The sequence below is a fragment of the Oncorhynchus nerka genome, linkage group LG8 (genome assembly GCF_034236695.1).
Source record: "Oncorhynchus nerka isolate Pitt River linkage group LG8, Oner_Uvic_2.0, whole genome shotgun sequence".
NCBI classification, from domain to species: domain Eukaryota; kingdom Metazoa; phylum Chordata; class Actinopteri; order Salmoniformes; family Salmonidae; genus Oncorhynchus; species Oncorhynchus nerka.
The window spans coordinates 56444137-56465917 of NC_088403.1; the positions used below are offsets into that span (position 1 = coordinate 56444137).

General features: G+C 45.5%; 1 protein-coding gene across 1 annotated transcript in view; it reads right to left on the bottom strand.

Annotated features, from left to right (window-relative positions):
• Nucleotides 1-20819, bottom strand: part of LOC115133629 (neurexin-2-like) — a 566883-nt gene extending 546064 nt beyond the window's left edge. The window contains exons 1-4 of the mRNA XM_065021929.1: nucleotides 20630-20819; nucleotides 6912-7350; nucleotides 3948-4331; nucleotides 1301-1504 (exon numbers count right to left, since the gene is read on the bottom strand). Of these exons, the coding sequence (XP_064878001.1) occupies nucleotides 1301-1504; nucleotides 3948-4331; nucleotides 6912-7350; nucleotides 20630-20731 (1129 nt within the window). The 5' untranslated portion in view covers nucleotides 20732-20819. The remainder of the gene's footprint in view (nucleotides 1-1300; nucleotides 1505-3947; nucleotides 4332-6911; nucleotides 7351-20629) is intronic.
• Between the last annotated feature and the right edge of the window lie 962 nt (nucleotides 20820-21781).

The following is a 21781-nucleotide window of genomic DNA, read 5'->3' on the forward strand; positions in this document are numbered from 1 at the left end:
AAAAGATGGAAGATAAAGGGGTGGCACCATCACTGCCTTAGGTCACAACAGTCTGCCAGGAGTCCAAACTTCTGGATGTTGGCAATGAAGCCATTTATCTACTTCTCCAGAGTCAGATGAATCATGGATACCATTTTATGTCTTCAGTTTGAAGGAAGCTGCTAACTAGCTCTAGCGCAACTGCTAATTAGCGTTGGTGAAATGACTGGAAGTCTATGGTATCTGCTAGCATGTAGAGATGCCCATAGACTTCCAGTCATTACACTCAGGCTAGTTAGCTTTTGCTCACAAAACTATCTGTAATTTCCTTCATACTGGACGCAGAGACATACAAATGGTATTGACGAGTTCACCTGACTCTGGGGAAGTAGATAGTATCCCTTTAAGGCTTAGCGCTGTAGAATAATATGTTTCTGTTTTCTTATTCCATATCATCGTTTTAAAATATATCAATATATTACTGCATTCCAGTCTTTCTTTTTTTGTACTAATTTAGAAAGATGTTAATGTACATATGGACAATAATGTCTCTGACTTTACCATTCACTTTTTAAAAAAAATGTATTTATTTATTTATTTTACCCCTTTTTCTCCCCAATTTCGTGGTATCCAATTTTTTATTTTTTTTAGTAGCTACTATCTTGTCTCATCGCTACAACTCCCGTATGGGCTCGGGAGAGACGAAGTTTTAAAGTCACGCGTCCTCCGATACACAACCCAACCAAGCCGCACTGCTTCTTAACACAGCGCGCATCCAACCCGGAAGCCAGCCGCACCAATGTGTCAGAGGAAACACCGTGCACCTGGCAACCTTGGTTAGCATGCACTGCGCCCGGCCCGCCACAGGAGTTGCTAGTGCGCGATGAGACAAGGATATCCCTACCGGCCAAGCCCTCCCTAACCCGGACGACGCTAGGCCAATTGTGAGTCGCCCCACGGACCTCCCGGTCGAGGCCGGTTACGACAGAGCCTGGGCGCGAACCCAGAGTCTCTGATAGTACAGTGCCCTTAACCACTGCGCCACCCTGGAGGCCCCTGACTTTACCATTCTCTATAGCACCCTCTACTGGCAGACTGTCTGAACAACCAAACCCCTTTATGTTCCTTTAGCTAGAGATATCTCCATAGGGACCAGGGGAGAAACAGAGCAGAGAGGCTACAGGTGTAACCAGGGAAGCAGAGACAGGAGGCGGGCTTGCAGTGACAGACAAAGGCTCAGGTTTACGGGGTGGACATGGAGCTTGACGGAAGGGGTTAAGAGAAAACCAGAGGTTGTCATGGTGGGGTTGTCATGGGCTACCTAGGTTGACGGTCAGCTTGACCCTGCCACCGTCCAGCTCTAGCCGCAGGGTGTCGGCGGACTCTTTGGAGGTGGTGGCCATGAGGAGGCCGTAGGCCCTTTGGGACATGAACCGCAGCGCCACGTCCTCTGCCTCGGTGTGCATGGTGCCTGGGATGAGGATCTTCAGGTACATGCTGCTGTCGTAGCTCAGCACCGTCGCCTCTGTCAGGGGGCAGAGGTGTGGAGAGGAATGTAGAAGCATGCACACATGAGCAGACGCAGATACAGGTTCAGACAGACAGGCACATACATTATGAAGTGACACGTCATGACGTTTAACAAGAGAACCAGAGATTACAGATCTGATATTGTAGTTTTCCCAGTACGTACATTGACACCCAGTGCAGAAAGGTCTACCAAGGTGAGCAACGTGTTTTTTCTTTGACTAGAGAGGGCAGTAAAGTGAAGTGTTATAACAACACTAAGAGTGGCAGGTAGCCTGGCGGGAAGGAGCGTTGGGCCGGTAACCAAAAGGTTGCTGGATCAAATCGCTGAGCGAAAAATCTGTTGTTTTGCCCCTGAACAAGGAGAACCTACTGTTCTCCAGTTAACCTACTGTTCTCCCCCCTTTTACAACTGGCTAGGTATCTCCCCTTTCCCTCTAATACAACCAACAGAAGATATGACGTAGATAACATCATAGACACCAACAGCAAAACCCCTACAGCTGACTTTACGTAGATCCCTTCCGAAGAGATGATTGACAGGTTGCCTAAGGAGGTCTCTCTGTATGTGGGTAAACACATGTTGCCGTGGGCTGATTCACCATGACTGGGGACTTCCCATTTTTTGGGGGATGAATATGGTTTGGAGCACAATCCAAAACCATATGATACTACTTGTCAGACCACTGAAATCCTCTTTAACACAAAGCCATTTGGCAAACAGCTACTTGCTGTTGAATAAAACGGCCGACTCAAACGGTTAGTTTCCAATCTCACTGTATTAGTGAAGATCAAGTCCCACTACTTGAACACTAATATTGAGTTAGACCCTGGTCAGACAAGTGACAACAAAGCACAATATTGTGTAACTCTTTTTCATACACTTGCAGTATCAGATAAAGACACTAGAGGGCAGGGAAGCACCACAAAAACACAGCACATCAGTAACTAACATTATACCAAAACTGGTACAAACTGACCATTCATTCGATGATGTTCAGTCCTTCAAAGCCTTGGTTTCAATCCAGACTCTTGTTACCATTGATACGCCTACAACACAGCATCTCTGAGTTGTGCATTCACTTCTAGCGGTGGAAAAAGTAGCCAATTGTCTGACTTGAGGAAAAGTAAAGATACCTTAATAGAAAATGACTCACGTAAAAGTGAAAGTCACTCAATCAGATACTACTAAAAGTCTAAAAGTATTTGGTTTTAAAAATACTTAAATATCAAAAGTAAATGATCTAGATCATTTTAATTCCTTATTTTAAGCTAAACCGATGATTTAGTTGAATTGACTGACACTCCAACATTTAGACATCATTTAGAAACAAAGCATTTATGTTTAGCGAGTCTGCCAGACCAGAGGCAGGAGGCATGACCATGTGTTCTCTTGATAAGTGTGTAATTGGACCATTTTCCTTCCTGCTAAGAATTAGAAATGTAACGAGTACTTTTGGGTGTCAGGGAAAATGAAGTAGATTATTTTCTTTAGGAATGTAGTGAAGTAAAAGTACAACTTTTCAAAACTATAATTAGTCAAGTAAAGATAGTACTTCAATGTGTTTTTACGTCGCACCACTGGGTCTCGAAGGAGATGTTACATGCTTTCCTTTAGTGCTATGACACAGCCGGCAGCCTACAGCTAATTAGAATGGATCAGACATACGTAGCCACTAGCACGTTGTGTCACCCCCGCACAGGCAGACAGAGAGAGCAGCCTCACACCACCTGGATGTATGTGACAAGCCCAGATGGTGACAGTAAGCATCGTCGCTCTACCGAGCTCCACAATCCTCCATCAGCCTCCCACCAGTTCAGTCAGCTAGCTCCCCATCCCTGCCAAGCCAACGCAGGACCAAATGCCATCCATCCCCAAGTGCATAGCTCCTTTTAGCACACTGCAGCTGGTGGATGCTTTAGAGAGGCACCAGGGTAAGTCAATATAGCCTCATCATCTAAGCCTATTATGACTCGGGTTAGCTCGCTTGTAAGCATGAAACCCAATGGAACTTAATCCCGACGGATCCCACTTCTGACATCGTCTCCCCACGGATCCCACCGCTGCCACCAAATGTCCCCATCCTGTTTCATCACCACCTGTTCCCCACTGCCCTGTTCCTCCCCGTTTCCCAGCCACTCCTCCCCGTTTCCCAGCCACTCCTCCCCGTTTCCCAGCCACTCCTCCCCGTTTCCCAGCCACTCCGCCCCGTTTCCCAGCCACTCATCCCCGTTTCCCAGCCACTCCGCCCCGTTTCCCAGCCACTCCTCCCCGTTTCCCAGCCACTCCTCCCCGTTTCCCAGCCACTCATCCCCGTTTCCCAGCCACTCCGCCCCGTTTCCCAGCCACTCCGCCCCGTTTCCCAGCCACTCCGCCCCGTTTCCCAGCCACTCATCCCCGTTTCCCAGCCACTCCTCCCCGTTTCCCAGCCACTCCTCACCGATTTCACAGTTGCTGCCCAGGTAGCCGGTGCCGGTGCAGTCGCAGATGTAGCGGTTCCATCCCTCTTTACACAGGCCTCCATTCCCACAGGGGGTGCTGCTACACCTCTTCTGAAGCTCGCGGGTGCAGAAGCTGCTGACGCCCGGGGAGCTCTGGATCTCGGCCAGGCGGCGCACGTCGCGGCTCTTGCCGTCGATGAAGAGGTCCCGGACGCAGCCCACGTAGCCGTAATTGAGCAGGGCGGTCCAGACCTCGGGGGGCAGCACCAGGTCAGAGCGGGTCTCGGGGAGACCCCCCAGGAACATGTCGCTGTCCAGGTCTAGGATCTCACTGCCCTCGTTGGAGTTGAAGGGGATACTGCGGCTGTTCACTGAGATGGAGCCTGGGAGTGGAGGAGGAGGAGGTGGAGGAGGAGAGAGGAGAGATAAGGGGGTGTATACATGATGTCAAGTGTGTGTGTTTGTGTGTGTGTGTTTGTGTGTGTGTGTGTGAGTGCAATTGAAGCATCAGGAAAGGTAATGTGTGTTAGTGTGTTTACGTGTTGGTATCTTGTGTGTTTTTTTCTGTAAGCGTTATTTATTGCATGCGACTTTGTGTGTGTGTGACCGTGTTTAAGTGTTGAGTGCTTTTATATGTTCTTGTGTGTTTGTCTTGAGGCTGTAATCGATTGGCTGGAGGGGAAATGACCCAGGAGTATACAGCACGGTTGAGAGTAGATGAGACCTGGGCTCCTCTTGGCTGTGATTTACCACTCACTCTAAATTGTCAATGAAAACGCTCCAACAGGAAGGACAGGAGTGTGATCAGAGAGACTCCCTATAGGAGCACCCCAATATGGGGATTAGTTAGGATGTATGAGGAGGCTTCCCACACACTCTCTCTCACACACACGCAAGAGCGCAGACACGTACACACACACACATGCACAAACACACAGACACACAAAAACATAAGTGCCTACGTGCATCATGCACATCCCTCAGGGGACAGTACTAGGAGATAAGACATGGATATGACAGCACGAGAGAGAGGCAGGCCGAGAGGGCTGAGAGGTGTGAGGCAGGCCGAGAGGGCTGAGAGGTGTGTAGAACAGCTTTAAGACAGGACAGAGAGAGAGGCAGGCCGAGAGGGCTGAGAGGTGTGTAGAACAGATTTAAGACAGGACAGAGAGAGAGGCAGGTCGAGAGGGCTGAGAGGTGTGTAGAACAGATTTAAGACAGGAGAGAGAGAGAGGCAGGCCGAGAGGGCTGAGAGGTGTGTAGAACAGATTTAAGACAGGAGAGAGAGAGAGAGAGGCAGGCCGAGAGGGCTGAGAGGTGTGTAGAACAGCTTTAAGGCAGGACAGAGAGAGAGGCAGGCCGAGAGGGCTGAGAGGTGCGTAGAACAGCTTTAAGACAGGACAGAGAGAGAGGCAGGCCGAGAGGGCTGAGAGTTGTGTAGAACAGCTTTAAGACAGGACAGAGAGAGAGGCAGGCCGAGAGGGCTGAGAGGTGTGTAGAACAGATTTAAGACAGGAGAGAGAGAGAGAGAGGCAGGCCGAGAGGGCTGAGAGGTGTGTAGAACAGCTTTAAGGCAGGACAGAGAGAGAGGCAGGCCGAGAGGGATGAGAGGTGTGTAGAACAGCTTTAAGACAGGACAGAGAGAGAGGCAGGCCGAGAGCGCTGAGAGGTGTGTAGAACAGCTTGAAGACAGGACAGAGAGAGAGGCAGGCCGAGAGGGCTGAGAGGTGTGTAGAACAGCTTTAAGACAGGACAGAGAGAGAGGCAGGCCGAGAGGGCTGAGAGGTGTGTAAAACAGCTTTAAAACAGGACAGAGAGAGAGGCAGGCCGAGAGGGCTGAGAGGTGTGTAGAACATCTTTAAGACAGGACAGAGAGAGAGGCAGGCAGAGAGGGCTGAGAGGTGTGAGGCAGGCCGAGAGGGCTGAGAGGTGTGTAGAACAGCTTTAAGACAGGACAGAGAGAGAGGCAGGCAGAGAGGGCTGAGAGGTGTGTAGAACAGCTTTAAGACAGGACTGAGAGAGAGGCAGGCCGAGAGGGCTGAGAGGTGTGTAGAACAGCTTTAAGACAGGACAGAGAGAGAGGCAGGCCGAGAGGGCTGAGAGGTGTGTAGAACAGCTTTAAGACAGGACAGAGAGAGAGGCAGGCCGAGAGGGCTGAGAGGTGTGTAGAACAGCTTTAAGACAGGACAGAGAGAGAGGCAGGCCGAGAGGGCTGAGAGGTGTGTAGAACAGCTTTAAGACAGGACAGAGAGAGGCAGGCCGAGAGGGCTGAGAGGTGTGTAGAACAGCTTTAAGACAGGACTGAGAGAGGCAGGCCGAGATGGCTGAGAGGTGTGTAGAACAGCTTTAAGACAGGACTGAGAGAGAGGCAGGCAGAAGGAGTGGAAAGGTGTGTAGAACAGCTTTAAGACAGGACTGAGAGAGGCAGGCCGAGAGGGCTGAGAGGTGTGTAGAACAGCTTTAAGACAGGACTGAGAGAGGCAGGCCGAGAGGGCTGAGAGGTGTGTAGAACAGCTTTAAGACAGGACTGAGAGAGGCAGGCAGAGAGGGCTGAGAGGTGTGTAGAACAGCTTTTAGACAGGACTGAAGGACAGGAAGATAAGAAATATAACAGGTGGATGACAGAGGATGAGTATACATCACAGGAGGTTGGTGGCACCTTAATTGGGGAGGACGGGCTGGAGCGGAATAAGTGGAATGGTATCAAATTCATCAAACATATGGTCTACATGTGTTTGATGGCATTTCATTTGCTCCGTTTCAGCCATTATTATGAGCTGTCCTCCCCTCAGAATCTTCCACTGGTATACAGTACATAGTCTGTATTTATGTGTACATCTCCGCAACATAAGAGTACCTGGAAATGTGTATAGTTGTTACATAAGGCTTCCTAGCTTGTACATGAATATGTCGTAACGTAGAAAAGTACTGATGTATTGCTTTATAGATGTTCATATCCTCACCTTTCCTCCCTTCCCTCTGGAAGTCCACATGGCACCACTCCCCATCGTTCACCTTCTTATTACTGGTCTTCAGCTTGATACTCCCAGATCCCATGTCCATTAGCAGGTAGAGAAACCCATCCAACAGCTCCATGGCGAAGTAGTCTGACTTCATGTCACGACCTGGTTTCTGCTCTTTAGGACCCTGGGTGCGCCCGTGGCTAAACAGGAGCAGGCCGCTGGGTTCTGTGGTGCGGAAGTCGAAGGAGATGGAGCCTGTTTTCTTGGTGTTCCACTTGGGCAGGGCGATGAAGGACTCTGGGGACTCAAAGGTGACGGGGTCCAGGGCGGCCACGTCCTCACAGCGGAAAACAAGATCTCCGTTCAGGCTGATTTTAGGGTCCCGCTCGATGGCCAGCCGGGAGAGTTCTAGCTTGAAGTCGTTATTCTTGTATACCACCTACAGGGAAAGGGGGAAGGCAATAGAAACAATTGGATTTAGTATTGTCAGCTGATGTTTACCTTCTGTATGCTGTGCTAGCAATCATAGACCCCACATGAATGTGGGAAAGAGAAGTTATGCATACAAAGGCCTACTGCCTAGTTTTATATTGATAGGTTTGACAAAGACTACGCCCAACAATGCATCAGGGACTTTGAATGTGAATAAATATATAACACACTAGTCTTTGAATACTGATGCTGTCTAGCTTTTCTTGGAAAGAAAATGTGTCCATGATAGTTTACACTGCTTTACAATTCAAAATGCACTTCACTCCCTTCACGTTGAATTTAGCATCTCAAGGTCTATATGCCTAGAATTGTCAAAGGACTAACCGTAGACATTAAAAGAAGTGTGGCGTTTGTTTGTGTGGATATGACACATAGTTTAGCAAACTCAATTATTCACAATGGCACTCTGGGAGATCTCAAGTTGCAGGATGAAGGGAATAAAACAAGGGATAAACTAGACGCCTACAGACTAATGCAGATTCCTGACAGACTTGATTATAAAAAGTGTCTACATTTTCCTAGGTGTCCCCATTTATAATGTAAAGTATTAGGTGTTAAAACTCTGGATCGTGTGTTGAGCTTCTTCAGGTGTATTTTCTTCCTGCAGCTTTTTCTGATAGGTACATAGACCATGATGATTGCTGTCATCGGATAGATGCTGGAAAGGTGGCACACTGTGAAACCGCTATATGAAAACACCTCTTCGACACAGGGTGAAGAGACAGCAAGAGAGTGTGCTCTTGTCCCAAGAGCACACACACACACACACACACACACACACACAGACACAGACACAGACACACACACACACACATACACACACACACCACATTGACCACACGCAGGCTCCTAGACACACACACACACACTGTCCCCTGAAAGTAGTGCTTTTAGAGTCGTGTTAGAAAGATTCCCAGTCCAAGCACAGGCTCCAATTACTTCTATCCTATCAAGGCAGTGCAGAGATACTGCAAAGTCAGCAACAAAAATGGACCAGCTGAAATCTCAGGGTTCACTGAAATGATTTTAAAACCCCCTTAAGTCAATTGATGCACCGGTGTGAACATTTAAGTTTCAAAAAAATTTGCCAGCAAAAACCGCCAGTGTCACACTTCCGCATCTGCGGTGAAAGTTGCCAGAGCGGTGTTTGTTTTACTCTATGACCCCCACAAGTGTGCCAGAGCTAGAGCGATGTTTGTTTTACTCTATGTCCCCCACAAGTGTGCCAGAGCTAGAGCGGTGTTTGTTTTACTCTATGTCCCCCACAAGTGTGCCTTGTTAAAAGTTTGTGGAATCTCTTTCTTTGAAATGCGTTTGAGCCAATCAGTTGTGTTGTGACAAGGTACCGGTGGTATACAGAAGATTAGCCCTATTTGGTAAAAGACCCAAGTCCATATTATGGCAAGAGCAGCTTAAATAAGCAAAGAGAAACGATAGTCCATCATTACCTTAAGAACAGAAGGCCAGTCTATACGGAAAATTTCAAGGACTTTGAAAGTTTCTTCAAGTGCAGTCGCAAAAACAATCAAGCGCTATGATGAAACTGTCTCTCATGAGGAACGCCACAGGAAAGGAAGACTGTGAGAGAAAAATGTCGTACTTACCTGATTTATTTGATATGAGTGGTTAACAATTAATATTTAACTAATAGTAAGACATTTCTGACCTACTAATGCTGTTTTTACGGTCTCCTCTCTAGTTCCCTGCAGCTAATCTGGGCATATGGTTATTAGAGATGGCTTGAGCTGACAAATGAGTTAAAGACTGCATTACATAGACAAGATTTTACTAGAGGTATTTTAGGAGTAGAACAATCCCTCATCGTCTCAAAATAATCCTTGCATCTGGGAAACTAAGCCAGGATGGGGGTAAGACAACACCCCCGTGCAGATAAAAACAGGATGAACCCAGAGTGGCTTATGTTGCCCCAATCTGCATGGGAGGGGTGGAACCAACCATGACTAAACATTCTTAGATCAGCCTTATAAAGAACTCTGCATTTGTATAAAGGTTACGCTACTCGGGCCAACAGTCAAGACTGTGGGGTTGACTAGTCTCATTATTGCAATAATTAATTGATATTAAATAAAGATGATTGTTTGAAGAAATAACAAAGTCTCTCTCAGTATGAATTTCCAGGACCAGACCCAGAGGTACCTCTGTTGCAAAGGATAAGTACATTAGAGTAACCAGCCTCAGAAATAAATGCTTCACAGACTTCTAGCAACAGACACATCTCAACATCAACTGTTCAGAGGAGACTGCATCAATCAGGCCTTCATGGTCGAAATTCTGCAAAGAAACCACTACTAAAGGACACCAATAACAAGAGATTTGCTTGAGTCAAGAAACACGAGCATTGGACATTAGACTGGTGGAAATCTGTCCTTTGGTCTGATGGATCAGACTCTGTGATGAGACAAAGAGTAGGTGAACAGATCATCTCTGCATGTGTGGTTCCCACCGTGAATCATGGAGGGGGAGGTGTGATGGTGTGGGGGAGCTTTGATGGTGACACTGTCAGTGATGTATTTAGAATTCAAGCAACAGTTAACCAGCAGCGCTACCACAGCATTCTGCAGCGATACGCCATCCCATCTGGTTTGCTCTTAGTGGGACTATCATCTGTTTTTCAACAGGTCAATGACCCAACACACCTCCAAGCTAGCGTAGGGGATATTTGACCAAGAAGGAAAGTTATGGAGTGCTGCATCAGATGACCTGGCCTCCACAATCAACGGACCACAACCCAAATGAGATGGTTTGGGATGAGTTAGCAGGGCAGCCTAGTGGTTAGAGCGTTGGGCTAGTAACCGGAAGGTTGCAAGTCCAAACCCCGAGCTGACAAGGTACAAATCTGTTGTTCTGCCCCTGAACAGGCAGTTAACCCACTGTTCCTAGGCTGTCATTGAAAATAAGAATGTGTTCTTAACTGACCTGCCTAGTTAAATAAAGGTCAAATAAATAAAAGAGTGAAGGAAAAGCAGCCAACAAGTGCTCAGCATATGTGGGAACTCCTTCAAGAGTGTTGGAAATGCATTCCAGCTGAAGCTGGTTGAGAGAATGCCAAGAGTGTGCAAAGATGTCATCTAGGCAAAGGGTGACTACTTTGAAAAATCTAAAATATATTTTGACATTCTGTTAAAGGCCCTCAAAGCACACACATCCCTGAGTACTCCTCTTTTCAGTTCACTGCAGCTAGCGACTGGAACGAGCTGCAACAAACACTCACACTGGACCATTTTACCTCCATCTCTTCATTCAAAGACTCAATCATGGACACGCTTACTGACATTTGTGGCTGTTTCACGTGATGTTTTTTTGGCTATACCTTCTTGCCCTTTGTCTGTGCCCAATAGTGTTTGTACCATGTTTTGTGCTGCTACCATGTTGTGCGTGTTGCTAACATGTTGTTGTCATGTCATGTGTTGCTACCATGCTATGTTGTTGTCTTAGGTCTCTCTTTATGTAGTGTTGTGGTGTCTCTCTCTTGTCGTGATGTGTGTTTTGTCCTATATTTTTATAGAAAAAAAATAATCCCAGCCCCCATCCCTACCTACAGGAGGCCTTTTGGTAGGCCGTCATTGTAGGACATACCTAGGAGTCTGGTTAGACTGGAAACTCTCCTTCCAGACTCACATTAAGCATCTCCAATCCAAAATTAAATTTAGAATCAGCTTCCTATTTCGCAACAAGGCCTCCTTCACTCATGCCACCAAAACTGACTATACTACTTACTGATCCTTGACTTCGGCGATGTCATTTACAAAATAGCCTCCAACACTCTACTCAGCAATCTGGATGTAGTCTGTCACAGTGCCATCCATTTTGTCACAAAGCCCCATATACTACCCACCATTGCGACCTGTACGCTCTCGTTGGCTTGCCCTCACTACATATCCGTCGCCAAACCCACTGGCTGCAGGTCATCTATAAGTCTTTGGTAGGTAAAGCCCCACCTTTTCTCAGCTCACTGGTCACCATAGCAACACCCACCCGTAGCACGCGCTCCAGCAGGTATATTGCACTGGCCATCCCCAAAGCCAACTCTTCCTTTGGCCGCCTTTCCTTCCAGTTCTCTGCTGCCAATGACTGGAACAAATTGCAAAAATCTCTGAAGCTGGAGTCTTATATCTCCCTCACTAACTTTAAGCATCAGCTGTCAGAGCAGCTTACCGATCACTGTACCTGTACACAGCCAATCTGTAAATAACACACCCAACTAACTCATCCCCATATTGTTATTTACACTCTTGCTCTTTTGCACCCCAGTATCTCTACTTGCACATCATCATCTGCACATCTGTCACTCCAGTATTAATGCTAAATTATAATTATTTTCACCTCTATGTCCTGTTTGTTGCCTACTCTTCTACATTTGCACACACTGTACGTAGATTTTTAAATGTTCTATTGTGTTATTGACTGTACGTTTATTTTTGTGTAACTCTGTGTCATCCCATGTGTAACTGTGTTGTTTTTGTCACACTGCTTTGCTTTACCTTGACCAGGTAGCAGTTGTAAATGATAACTTGTTCTCAACTAGCCTGCCTATTTAAATAAAGGTGAAATAAAAATAGATCAAATCAAAAATTGTAAATAAGAATTTGTTCTTAACTGACTTGCCTTGTTAAATGGTAAATAAAAACATTTAAAAAATGTAACACTTTTTTGGTTACTACATGACTCCATATGTGTTATTTCACTGATGTCTTCCCTACCCCCCAACGTCTTAGAAATAATGAAACATGACAACTGGAGAGTTCCTCAACTCACTTCTCCCATTTCAACATTTAATACAAGCAGCAAATCTGTCCTTTCCCTCTCCTCCATAGCTCTACTTACTGTGAAACTGACTTATTTGTTTCTCTTTTTCATAGTTACAGCAGGCTTGGCTAACTCAGTGAGCGTTTGATTGAGCCTACCCTGAGTGCTACATAGGCAGGTGTTTGCACTTCCGGGACCAATTCATTGATTTTATTGCACCAGACATAGCTCAGGCAAGCCCAGCCAAAGTATTTAATGGAAAACAAATACTAATTGAACCCAGGTCTGAACTCTGGCAGCTAAACTCCAGAGGTTGGGGATACAACTTCTGCCCTGTGGACTTCACAATCTCGTCATTAGGATGGATTAGTGAGGCTAATAAGCTATGCTAACACTGTTTTGGCAGTCAACGAACCAGCCACAGCAGACTTAACTCAAGGTGTTAGATACAGAGTGAGGGAAGGACAAGACAAATAAGGAGACGAGGATGAGGACGATCCCTCACAATGCTGGTATTGTGATGTCTGAGATGCCAGACCGAGTGAGTCAGGGGACAAAGACAGTGATGAAAGCCTTCTTTCAGCCAAGAGGGCTATGAGACAATTCCTGTCTGGCTCTATTATAACACAGCCTGTAAGAGAGTGTCTGGCTTTATAAAGAGACACATTTCAGGAATCACTTCTTTTACAAGTCAGTGTGAGGTCTGTAGACATTACAGTACTGTTAAGTACAACAGCAATAATGAAACTTTCAATGAACTTAAGCGAGTTTAGTGGTAAGACGGCCTCTGTGTCCGTCTGAACACCATTTCTAAGGTTCTATACTAAGATAACCCTTTTACCACTTTCCTGAAGTTATTTAACGACTTTAGCCAATAACTTTTGCCAGAATGTCTGTCTGAATCGATGACGTGTATCGGCTTAGGGGTTTTCACTGTTCTGACGGCTGGCACTATATCGCTGGGCCATTCCTCTTCTTCAGGGTGACTGGATTGATTTGTTTTGTCATTGAGAAACTCGGACAACCAAAGCAGCCGCTGCTGCAGTCCAGCAAGCAGCCAGCCTGCTGCAGACATAATCACTTTCACTGACACTCTTAGGCGCTGGGGACCTCGTGATAGGTGGGTGGAGGGGTGTGTGAGGGGGGGGTTGTGTGTGAGGGGGTGTTTGTGTGTGTGAGGGCACTAGAATAGTCTGCAGTGCCCGGACTCACCCTACTGGAATCTGAAGTCAAATGTCTACTGTTTGCTGATGATTTGGTGCTTCTGTCCCCAACCAAGGAGGACCTACAGCAGCACCTAGATCTTCTGCACAGATTCTGTCAGACCTGGGCCCTGACAGTAAATCTCATTAAGACAAAAAATAATGGTGTTCCAAAAAAGGTTCAGCTTCCAGGAACACAAATACAAATTCCGTTTAGACACTGTTGCCTTAGAGCACACAAAAAACTATACATACCTCAGCCTAAACATCAGCGCCACAGGTAACTTCCACAAAGCTGTGAATGAGCTGAGAGACAAGGCAAGAAAAGCATTCTATGCCATCAAAAGGAACATCAAATTTGACATAGAATTAGGATCTGTCTCAACATACTTGAATCAGTTATAGAACTCATTGCCCTTTATGGTTGTGAGATCTGGGGTCCGCTCACCAACCCAAGAATTCACAAAATGGGACAAACACCAAATTGAGACTCTGCATGCAGAGTTCTGCAAAAAATCCTCTGCGTACAACGTAAACACCAAGTAATGCAGAGCAAATATAGGCCGATACCCACTATTTATCAACATCCAGAAAAGATACATTAAATTCTGCAACCGCGTAAAAGGAAGCGATTCCCAAACCTTCCATAACAAAGCCATCACCTACAGAGAGATGAACCTGGAGAAGAGTCCCTAAGCAAGCTGGTCCCAGGGACAGCAAAACAATTCGACCCAACCATATCATGAGAAAACAATAAGATAATTACTTGACACATCGGAAAGAATGAACAAAAAAAATGAACAAACTAGAATACCATTTGGCTCTAAACAGAGAGTACACAGCGGCAGAATACCTCACCACTGTGACTGACACAAAATTAAGGAAAGGTTTGTACTATGTACAGACTCAGTGAGCATAGTCTTGCTATTGAGAAAGGCTGCAGTAGGCAGACTGACTCTCAAGAGAAGACAGGCTATGTGCTCACTGCCCACAAAATGAGGTGGAAACTGAGCTGCACTTCCTAACCTCCTGCCAAATGTATGATAATATTAGCGAGACATACTATATCTCAGACAAACCCCAAAATATATATTTTTTAATTCAAATGTTGATAAACTTCCATATCTATTGGGTGAAATACCACAGTGTGCCATCACAGCAGCAATATTTGTGACCAGTTGCCACAAGAAAAGGGCAGCCAGTAAAGAACAAACACCACAGTAAATAAAACCCATATTGTTTATTTGTTTTCCCTTTTGTACTTTAACTATTTGCACATCACTGTATATAGACATAATATGACATTTGAAATGTCTTTATTCTTTTGGAGTGTAATATTTACTGTTCACTTTTTATTGTTTATTTCACTTTTGTTTATCCATTTGACTTACTTTGGCAATGTAAACATATGTTTCCCATGCCAATAAATCCCCTTGAATTGAATTGATAGAGAGGGAGAGAGAGAGAGAGAGAGAAAGAGAGAGAGAGAGAGGGAGAGAGAGAGAGAGAGAGAGAGAGGGAGAGAGAGAGAGAAAGAGAGAGAGAGAGAGGGAGAGAGGGAGAGAGAGAGAGAGAGAGAGAGAGAGAGAGAGAAAGAGAGAGAGAGAGAGGGAGAGAGAGAGAGAGAGAGAGAGAGAGAGGATGTTAGCCAAAATGTCATAACATTTCCTTGTGTGTGTTTGGGTGGGTTGTTGTAAGTGTCAATGTTATTTTCTTCAGGAAAACCGACGAGGATCATTTTGAAGAGGACTAATAATTGTATTGCCTCTACGTGTTGTAGTTTACATACAGGTGTGATGTTTTGTCAGTATTCAACAGCTACTTCATGTTCTGTGTTCAGAGAGCAGCAAACAAGACCGCATTCTAATCGCTAATGGATGTTTCTCTGTTACTTACAAGCCAGCTCAGACGCATAGCCCCAAACACACATGCACACACGCACACACATACACGCATGCATGCTTGCACGCACACACACACAGTCCCTCACTTACGCACGCACAGGCAATCATCCAACTCTCAACTAATTTCTCATTGTGGAGATACGAATTGGGAAGGCCACCCGCTGAGGTGCCTGAGTAAAATGTGTCTGAAATGAGGGGCGGAGCGGGAGGAGAGTTTGAGGGATCCTATCATCCTACCAAGGTGAGTCTCAAAAGAGCAGTGGAGAGAGAGAGCGGGAATAAGAGAGGGATGAGAGGGGCCTTCTGCTAGTGTGGGAATCAGTCGAAGAAATCAATTTTTAATTTGGCTGTCATGATGGTATAGCTGGTGGAACAGCAACACTGGCATATATTTAATTGCACACATGTCTGGAGAGAGAGGGAGAGGGGAGAGAGAGGGAAGAGAGAGGGATAGGAGGGAGAGGATGGTGTGAAAGAGGGCAATAGTAAGGTCATATGTTGAGAGAATGAGAGATGGCACAGGGGAAGACTCATTTCAGGAAACTAGGTACAGTGGGGCAAAAAAGTATTTAGTCAGCCACCAATTGTGCAAGTTCTCCCACTTAAAAAGATGAGAGAGGCCTGTCATTTTCATCATAGGTACACTTCAACTAAAACAGACAAAATGAGGAAAGAAAATCCAGAAAATCAATCACATTGTAGGATTTTTAATGAATTTATTTGCAAATTATGGTGGAAAATAAGTATTTGGTCACCTACAAACAAGCAAGATTTCTGGCTCTCACAAACCTGTAACTTATTCTTTAAGAGGCTCCTCTGTCCTCCACTCGTTACCTGTATTAATGGCACCTGTTTGAACTTGTTATCAGTATAAAAGACACCCGTCCACAACCTCAAACAGTCACACTCCAAACTCCACTATGGCCAAGACCAAAGAGCTGTCAAAGGACACCAGAAACAAAATTGTAGACCTGCACCAGGCTGGGAAGACTGAATCTGCAATAGGTAAGCAGCTTGGTTTGAAGAAATCAACTGTGGGAGCAATTATTAGGAAATGGAAGACATACAAGACCACTGATAATCTCCCTCGATCTGGGGCTCCACGCAAGATCTCACCCCGTGGGGTTAAAATGATCACAAGAACGGTGAGCAAAAATCCCAGAACCACACGGGGGGACCTAGTGAATGACCTGCAGAGAGCTGGGACCAAAGTAACAAAGCCTACCATCAGTAACACACTACGCCACCAGGGACTCAAATCCTGCAGTGCCGGACGTGTCCCCCTGCTTAAGCCAGTACATGTCCAGGCCCGTCTGAAGTTTGCTAGAGAGCATTTGATGATCCAGAAGAAGATTGGGAGAATGTCATATGATCAGATGAAACCAAAATATAACTTTTGTGTTTGGAGGACAAAGAATGCTGAGTTGCATCCAAAGAACACCATACCTACTGTGAAGCATGGGGGTGGAAACATCATGCTTCTGAGATTTTGAGTGAAAACCTCCTTCCATCAGCAAGGGCATTGAATATGAAACGTGGCTGGGTCTTTCAGCATGACAATGATCCCAAACACACCACCCGGGCAACGAAGGAGTGGCTTTGTAAGAAGCATTTCAAGGTTCTGTAGTGGCCTAGCCAGTCTCCAGATCTCAATCCCATAGAAAATCTTTGGAGGTAGTTGAAAGTCCGTGTTGCCCAGCAACAGCCCCAAAACATCACTGCTCTAGAGGAGATCTGCATGGAGGAATGGGCCAAAATACCAGCAACAGTGTGTGAAAACCTTGTGAAGACTTACAGAAAACGTTTGACCTCTGTCATTGCCAACAAAGGGTATATAACAAAGTATTGAGATAAACTTTTGTTATTGACCAAATACTTATTTTCCATCATAATTTGCAAATAAATTCATAAAAAATCCTACAATCTGATTTTCTGGATTTTTTCCCCTCATTTTGTCTGTCATAGTTGAAGTGTACCTATGATGAAAATTACAGGCCTCTCTCATCTTTTTAAGTGGGAGAACTTTTGCCCCACTGTATATGTTGCGCGTCACTACTTCACAGGAGAGACATTTGAACATATATATATTTTTTTTAAATCAAAATGCCTTCTGGAACATGTCAGCTTTCATGTGCCTTAATAACAAAACGTTTATGCCATCTGTAAATAAAAATAAAATGGTTAAATTACAAGACTAGTTGGTTTAGAGAGAAAAATCCAGTAACCTTCCCGCTAGCCATGATTAGCTGACATAATGAGAGGGCTGGACATGCCGAGAGATGAGTTCGGGTTGGTCTGCCATGTAGAAGGCTTATGTTTATTTGCGTTTGTTAGTATGTGTAGTTAATCCTGTCTAACGCAGCTTTTAAAAAAAACATATTGTGTAGTGGAACTGCATAAGTGTTGCTCTTCACTTTCTGGAGGACCAAGTTTTGAAATCAGTGTAATTAGAGTATGATACCTAAGAAGCTGGAGAAAACACCTGTCTCCGGATTACATCTTCAAAAGTGTCCACGGACCATTCCCACATTCTCAAAAATAGAAATATTGTTTAATTATTCAAACGTTTGATTGTCCAAGTGTCTCTCTGTGTTCCACAGTTTACATTCCATTCTCGAACACTACAGAGTATAGAGGCAGCGTATTTTACCACCGCCAACAAACAGCAGACTTCCCGCTCTCAAGAGAGGTCTCAAGTTGAGAGAAGGAGAGCTAGCAGAGAGGAAGACAGGAAGTAATATGGGGGAAAGAGAGGTCTCAAGTTGAGAGAAGGAGAGCTGGCAGAGAGGAAGACAGGAAGTAATATGGGGGAAAGAGAGGTCACAAGTTGAGAGAAGGAGAGATGGCAGAGAGGAAGAGAGATGGTAATATGGGGGAAAGAGAGTTCACAAGTTGAGAGAAGGAGAGATGGCAGAGAGGAAGACAGGAAGTAATATGGGGGAAAGAGAGCAAAGGTGAGAACAACACTGGAGGGGGATTTCACTCCACCCCCCACCCCCAAAAAAACTCTCACCAAAAAAGACACGCAAACACACATCACACAGTGTTACCTAAGAACAATACAAGTCACATCACACACCCACAGTGTTACCTGAGAACAATACAACTCAAATCACACACCCACAGTGTTACCTGAGATCAATACAAGTCACATCACACACCCACAGTGTTACCTGAGAACAATACAAGTCACATCACACACCCACAGTGTTACCTGAGAACAATACAACTCACATCACACACCCACAGTGTTACCTGAGAACAATACAAGTCACATCACACACCCACAGTGTTACCTGAGAACAATACAAGTCACATCACACACCCACAGTGTTACCTGAGAACAATACAACTCACATCACACACCCACAGTGTTACCTGAGAACAATACAAGTCAATTCACACACCCACAGTGTTACCTGAGAACAATACAAGTCAATTCACACACACACACAGTGTTACCTGAGAACAATACAAGTCAATTCACACACCCACAGTGTTACTCTCCTCTTTCTCTCTTCTATCTCACTCTATCCTCTTAATCTCTATTCTATCTCACTCTCTCCTCTCTCACTCTTTTATCTCACTCTCTCACTCTATCCTCTCTCTCAATCTCTCTTCTATCTCACTCTATCCTCTCTCACTCTCTCTCTCCTATCTCACTCTCTCTTTCTCTCTCTCTCTTCTATCTCACATACTCCTCTCTCTCAATCTCTCTTCTTCCCTTCATTGGATATCTTGCTCCTGGAGGCTCCTGGCCAAGCGTATCAAAGGCCTTTTGCGCCACTGGGAACTTGAAAGCACAGCCACAGCCCTGACACAAGACTTGTAATTCTGCCCACAGTATTGGCCAACAGGATGAAACGGCCTACAGTCTGAAAGCAGCACATTTCTTTCTTTCTTTCTCCCTTCCTTCTCTCGCTCTCTCCCTCTACTCATTATTTTTTCTCTTCCTCTCTCTCTCCCCTTCTCTCTCACTCTCTCTCTCTCCACTCACTCTTCTCTCTGTCCTCTCTCCCTCTTTCCTCTATCTCCAGTCACTCTTCTCTCTGTCCTCTCTCCCTCTTTCCTCTCTCTCTCTCTCTCCACTCGCTCTTCTCTCCACTCGCTCTTCTCTCTTTCCTCTCTCTCCCTCTTTCCTCTCTCTCCAGTCACTCTTCTCTCTGTCCTCTCTCCCTCTTTCCTCTCTCTCTCTCCACTCGCTCGTCTCTCTCTCCCTCTTTCCTCTCTCTCTCTACTTGCTCTTCTCTCTTTCCTCTCTCTCCCTCTTTCCTCTCTCTCTCTCTCCACTCGCTCTTCTCTCCACTCGCTCTTCTCTCTTTCCTCTCTCTCCCTCTTTCCTCTCTCTCTCTCCACTCGCTCTTCTCTCTTTCCTCTCTCTCCCTCTTTCCTCTCTCTCCAGTCACTCTTCTCTCTGTCCTCTCTCCCTCTTTCCTCTCTCTCTCTCCACTCGCTCGTCTCTCTCTCCCTCTTTCCTCTCTCTCTACTTGCTCTTCTCTCTTTCCTCTCTCCCTCTTTCCTCTCTCTCTCTCTCCACTCGCTCTTCTCTCTTTCCTCTCTCTCTCCCCCCTCTCTTATTTCTCCTTAATTCATGTCTGCACGGTCTTCTCACTTTTACTTTGTATCCTCTCTTCCCCCATTTTTTAAATGTGTCCTTTTCCCTCTTTATCTCATTATGCTTCTTCACCTTCCCTTTCCCTAATTTCTACTCATCCTCTGCCTCCTTTCCCTCTGTTTGAGAATTGAATCTATAATCATCAGCATCTTCATAAGACTAGAATTGCTTTGGGAGGATGATTTGAAGAGGGAATTTCCCAAATAGCAACCAAAACAATGAAAATGTAATTACTATATGATTCATTAAATCTGATGAAACAAGAATGACTTATTCAATCAGATAACGTTTATAAGGAAAGTATTGCTGTCCTATTCCCATCTGTTCCTCTATAAGTAATTTCATTGGATTGGTCTTCTCCTCAGCTTGTTGAGTTGTGGCTTGGAGCCTTATTGGGGAATTTTTTTTTGTTCATACCAACTATGGGGATTTATCATTCTACTTCCTCTTAGAGTTTGGATAATAACTAAGCATCCCTGAGACAATATCCAGCCTGTTAATAGGGGTAGTTATGATGCATCTAAAAGCCGTCCTAGACCTCTCTCTCTCTCTCTCACACACACACACACACACACACACACACACACACACACACACACACACACAAAACACACACACTAGCCCACATTACATCTGTGTGGACAGTTTGTGTACGCAAGCAAATATGTCAGTGTGTGTGTGTGTGTGTGTGTGTCTGATTCCCCCCTCGATCCCCAGTACTGAACCAGAGACACTCACGTCTTTGAGGCAGCCCATGAAGTTGTTGCTGACGGGTGATCCGGGCAGGTCTGCAGTATTGGGACTCCCCCCAATGTAGAAGAAGTCATCTGATCCCAACATGGTATAGTCCTCCTGGGTATAACCAGTAGTGGTCAAAATACCATCCACTGATATGGTCACCTGGTACGGGCACGGCCCAACAGACACAGGTAGGTATAGAGGGATAGATAGATGGAGAGAGACAAAAAAGAGAGAAAGAGTAGAGGAGTGGAGTGGAGGAGGGGAAAGGAAAGGAAGAAGTTGGATTAAACACTGGCGTTCGGCGGGTCTGTCCCCTACGGTGGGACGTTACTCGCAGTTTACTCGCGTTTGCGCAGCTCAGAGGGGAGTCGCTCGGGAATGCAGTTGCTGGGGTTGACCACTGGGACGGCGCTGTTTTCACTCTCTAATAACAGGTCTCAAGGGCATATTATTTTACCACTTTACAAACTGCACCACTGATAATATCCACACATTGTTAAATGCATGCCCTTGCAGGGTCAAACAACTGATAAACCTCAACGTTTGACTATTCTGTCTGCGTTCCCAGTTGAACATAACCTCAATCAAGAGAATCGGGGGATAAAAATAACTTTCTTTGAATATTTAATTGCCAAATGTCGCGTCTTTTGTGTGAGGTTCTGGGTGTGAGCGGCATCTTTGATCACTGACAGAGTGGAAACCACCAGGCTGAATCAAACGTACACCGCCAGAAGTCTGATGGAGGGGAGATACCGCCGACTAAGAAGAGAAACACGCCTTTGTTTTCCTTTCATGGAACGTAAAAAGGCGGCAACCGTCTGTTTTAAAGGCTCCCTCAGGCCCTTCGGGGAAGATTGTCAGTTTTTGACAGAAAGGCACCAGGCACGTAGACATATTAATTCCCTCTGTCTACAGAATGTTAAGTTCTGAATCTATTCATTAGTATTTCCAAGACACCAAAATATCCTTCAGTGCATAGTCACTGTAAGTTGACCTTAATTTGATTTGAGATGAGAGGGGGACTCTTTAACATGTAACACCAGGCTCTGCCTTAGCTCCAGACTACTCAAGGTGGGGGAGGAAATCAGACATGAAATCTGTCCAATTGAAGTTACTACGCAGTGTGAATAGATACAAATACCCCATTTG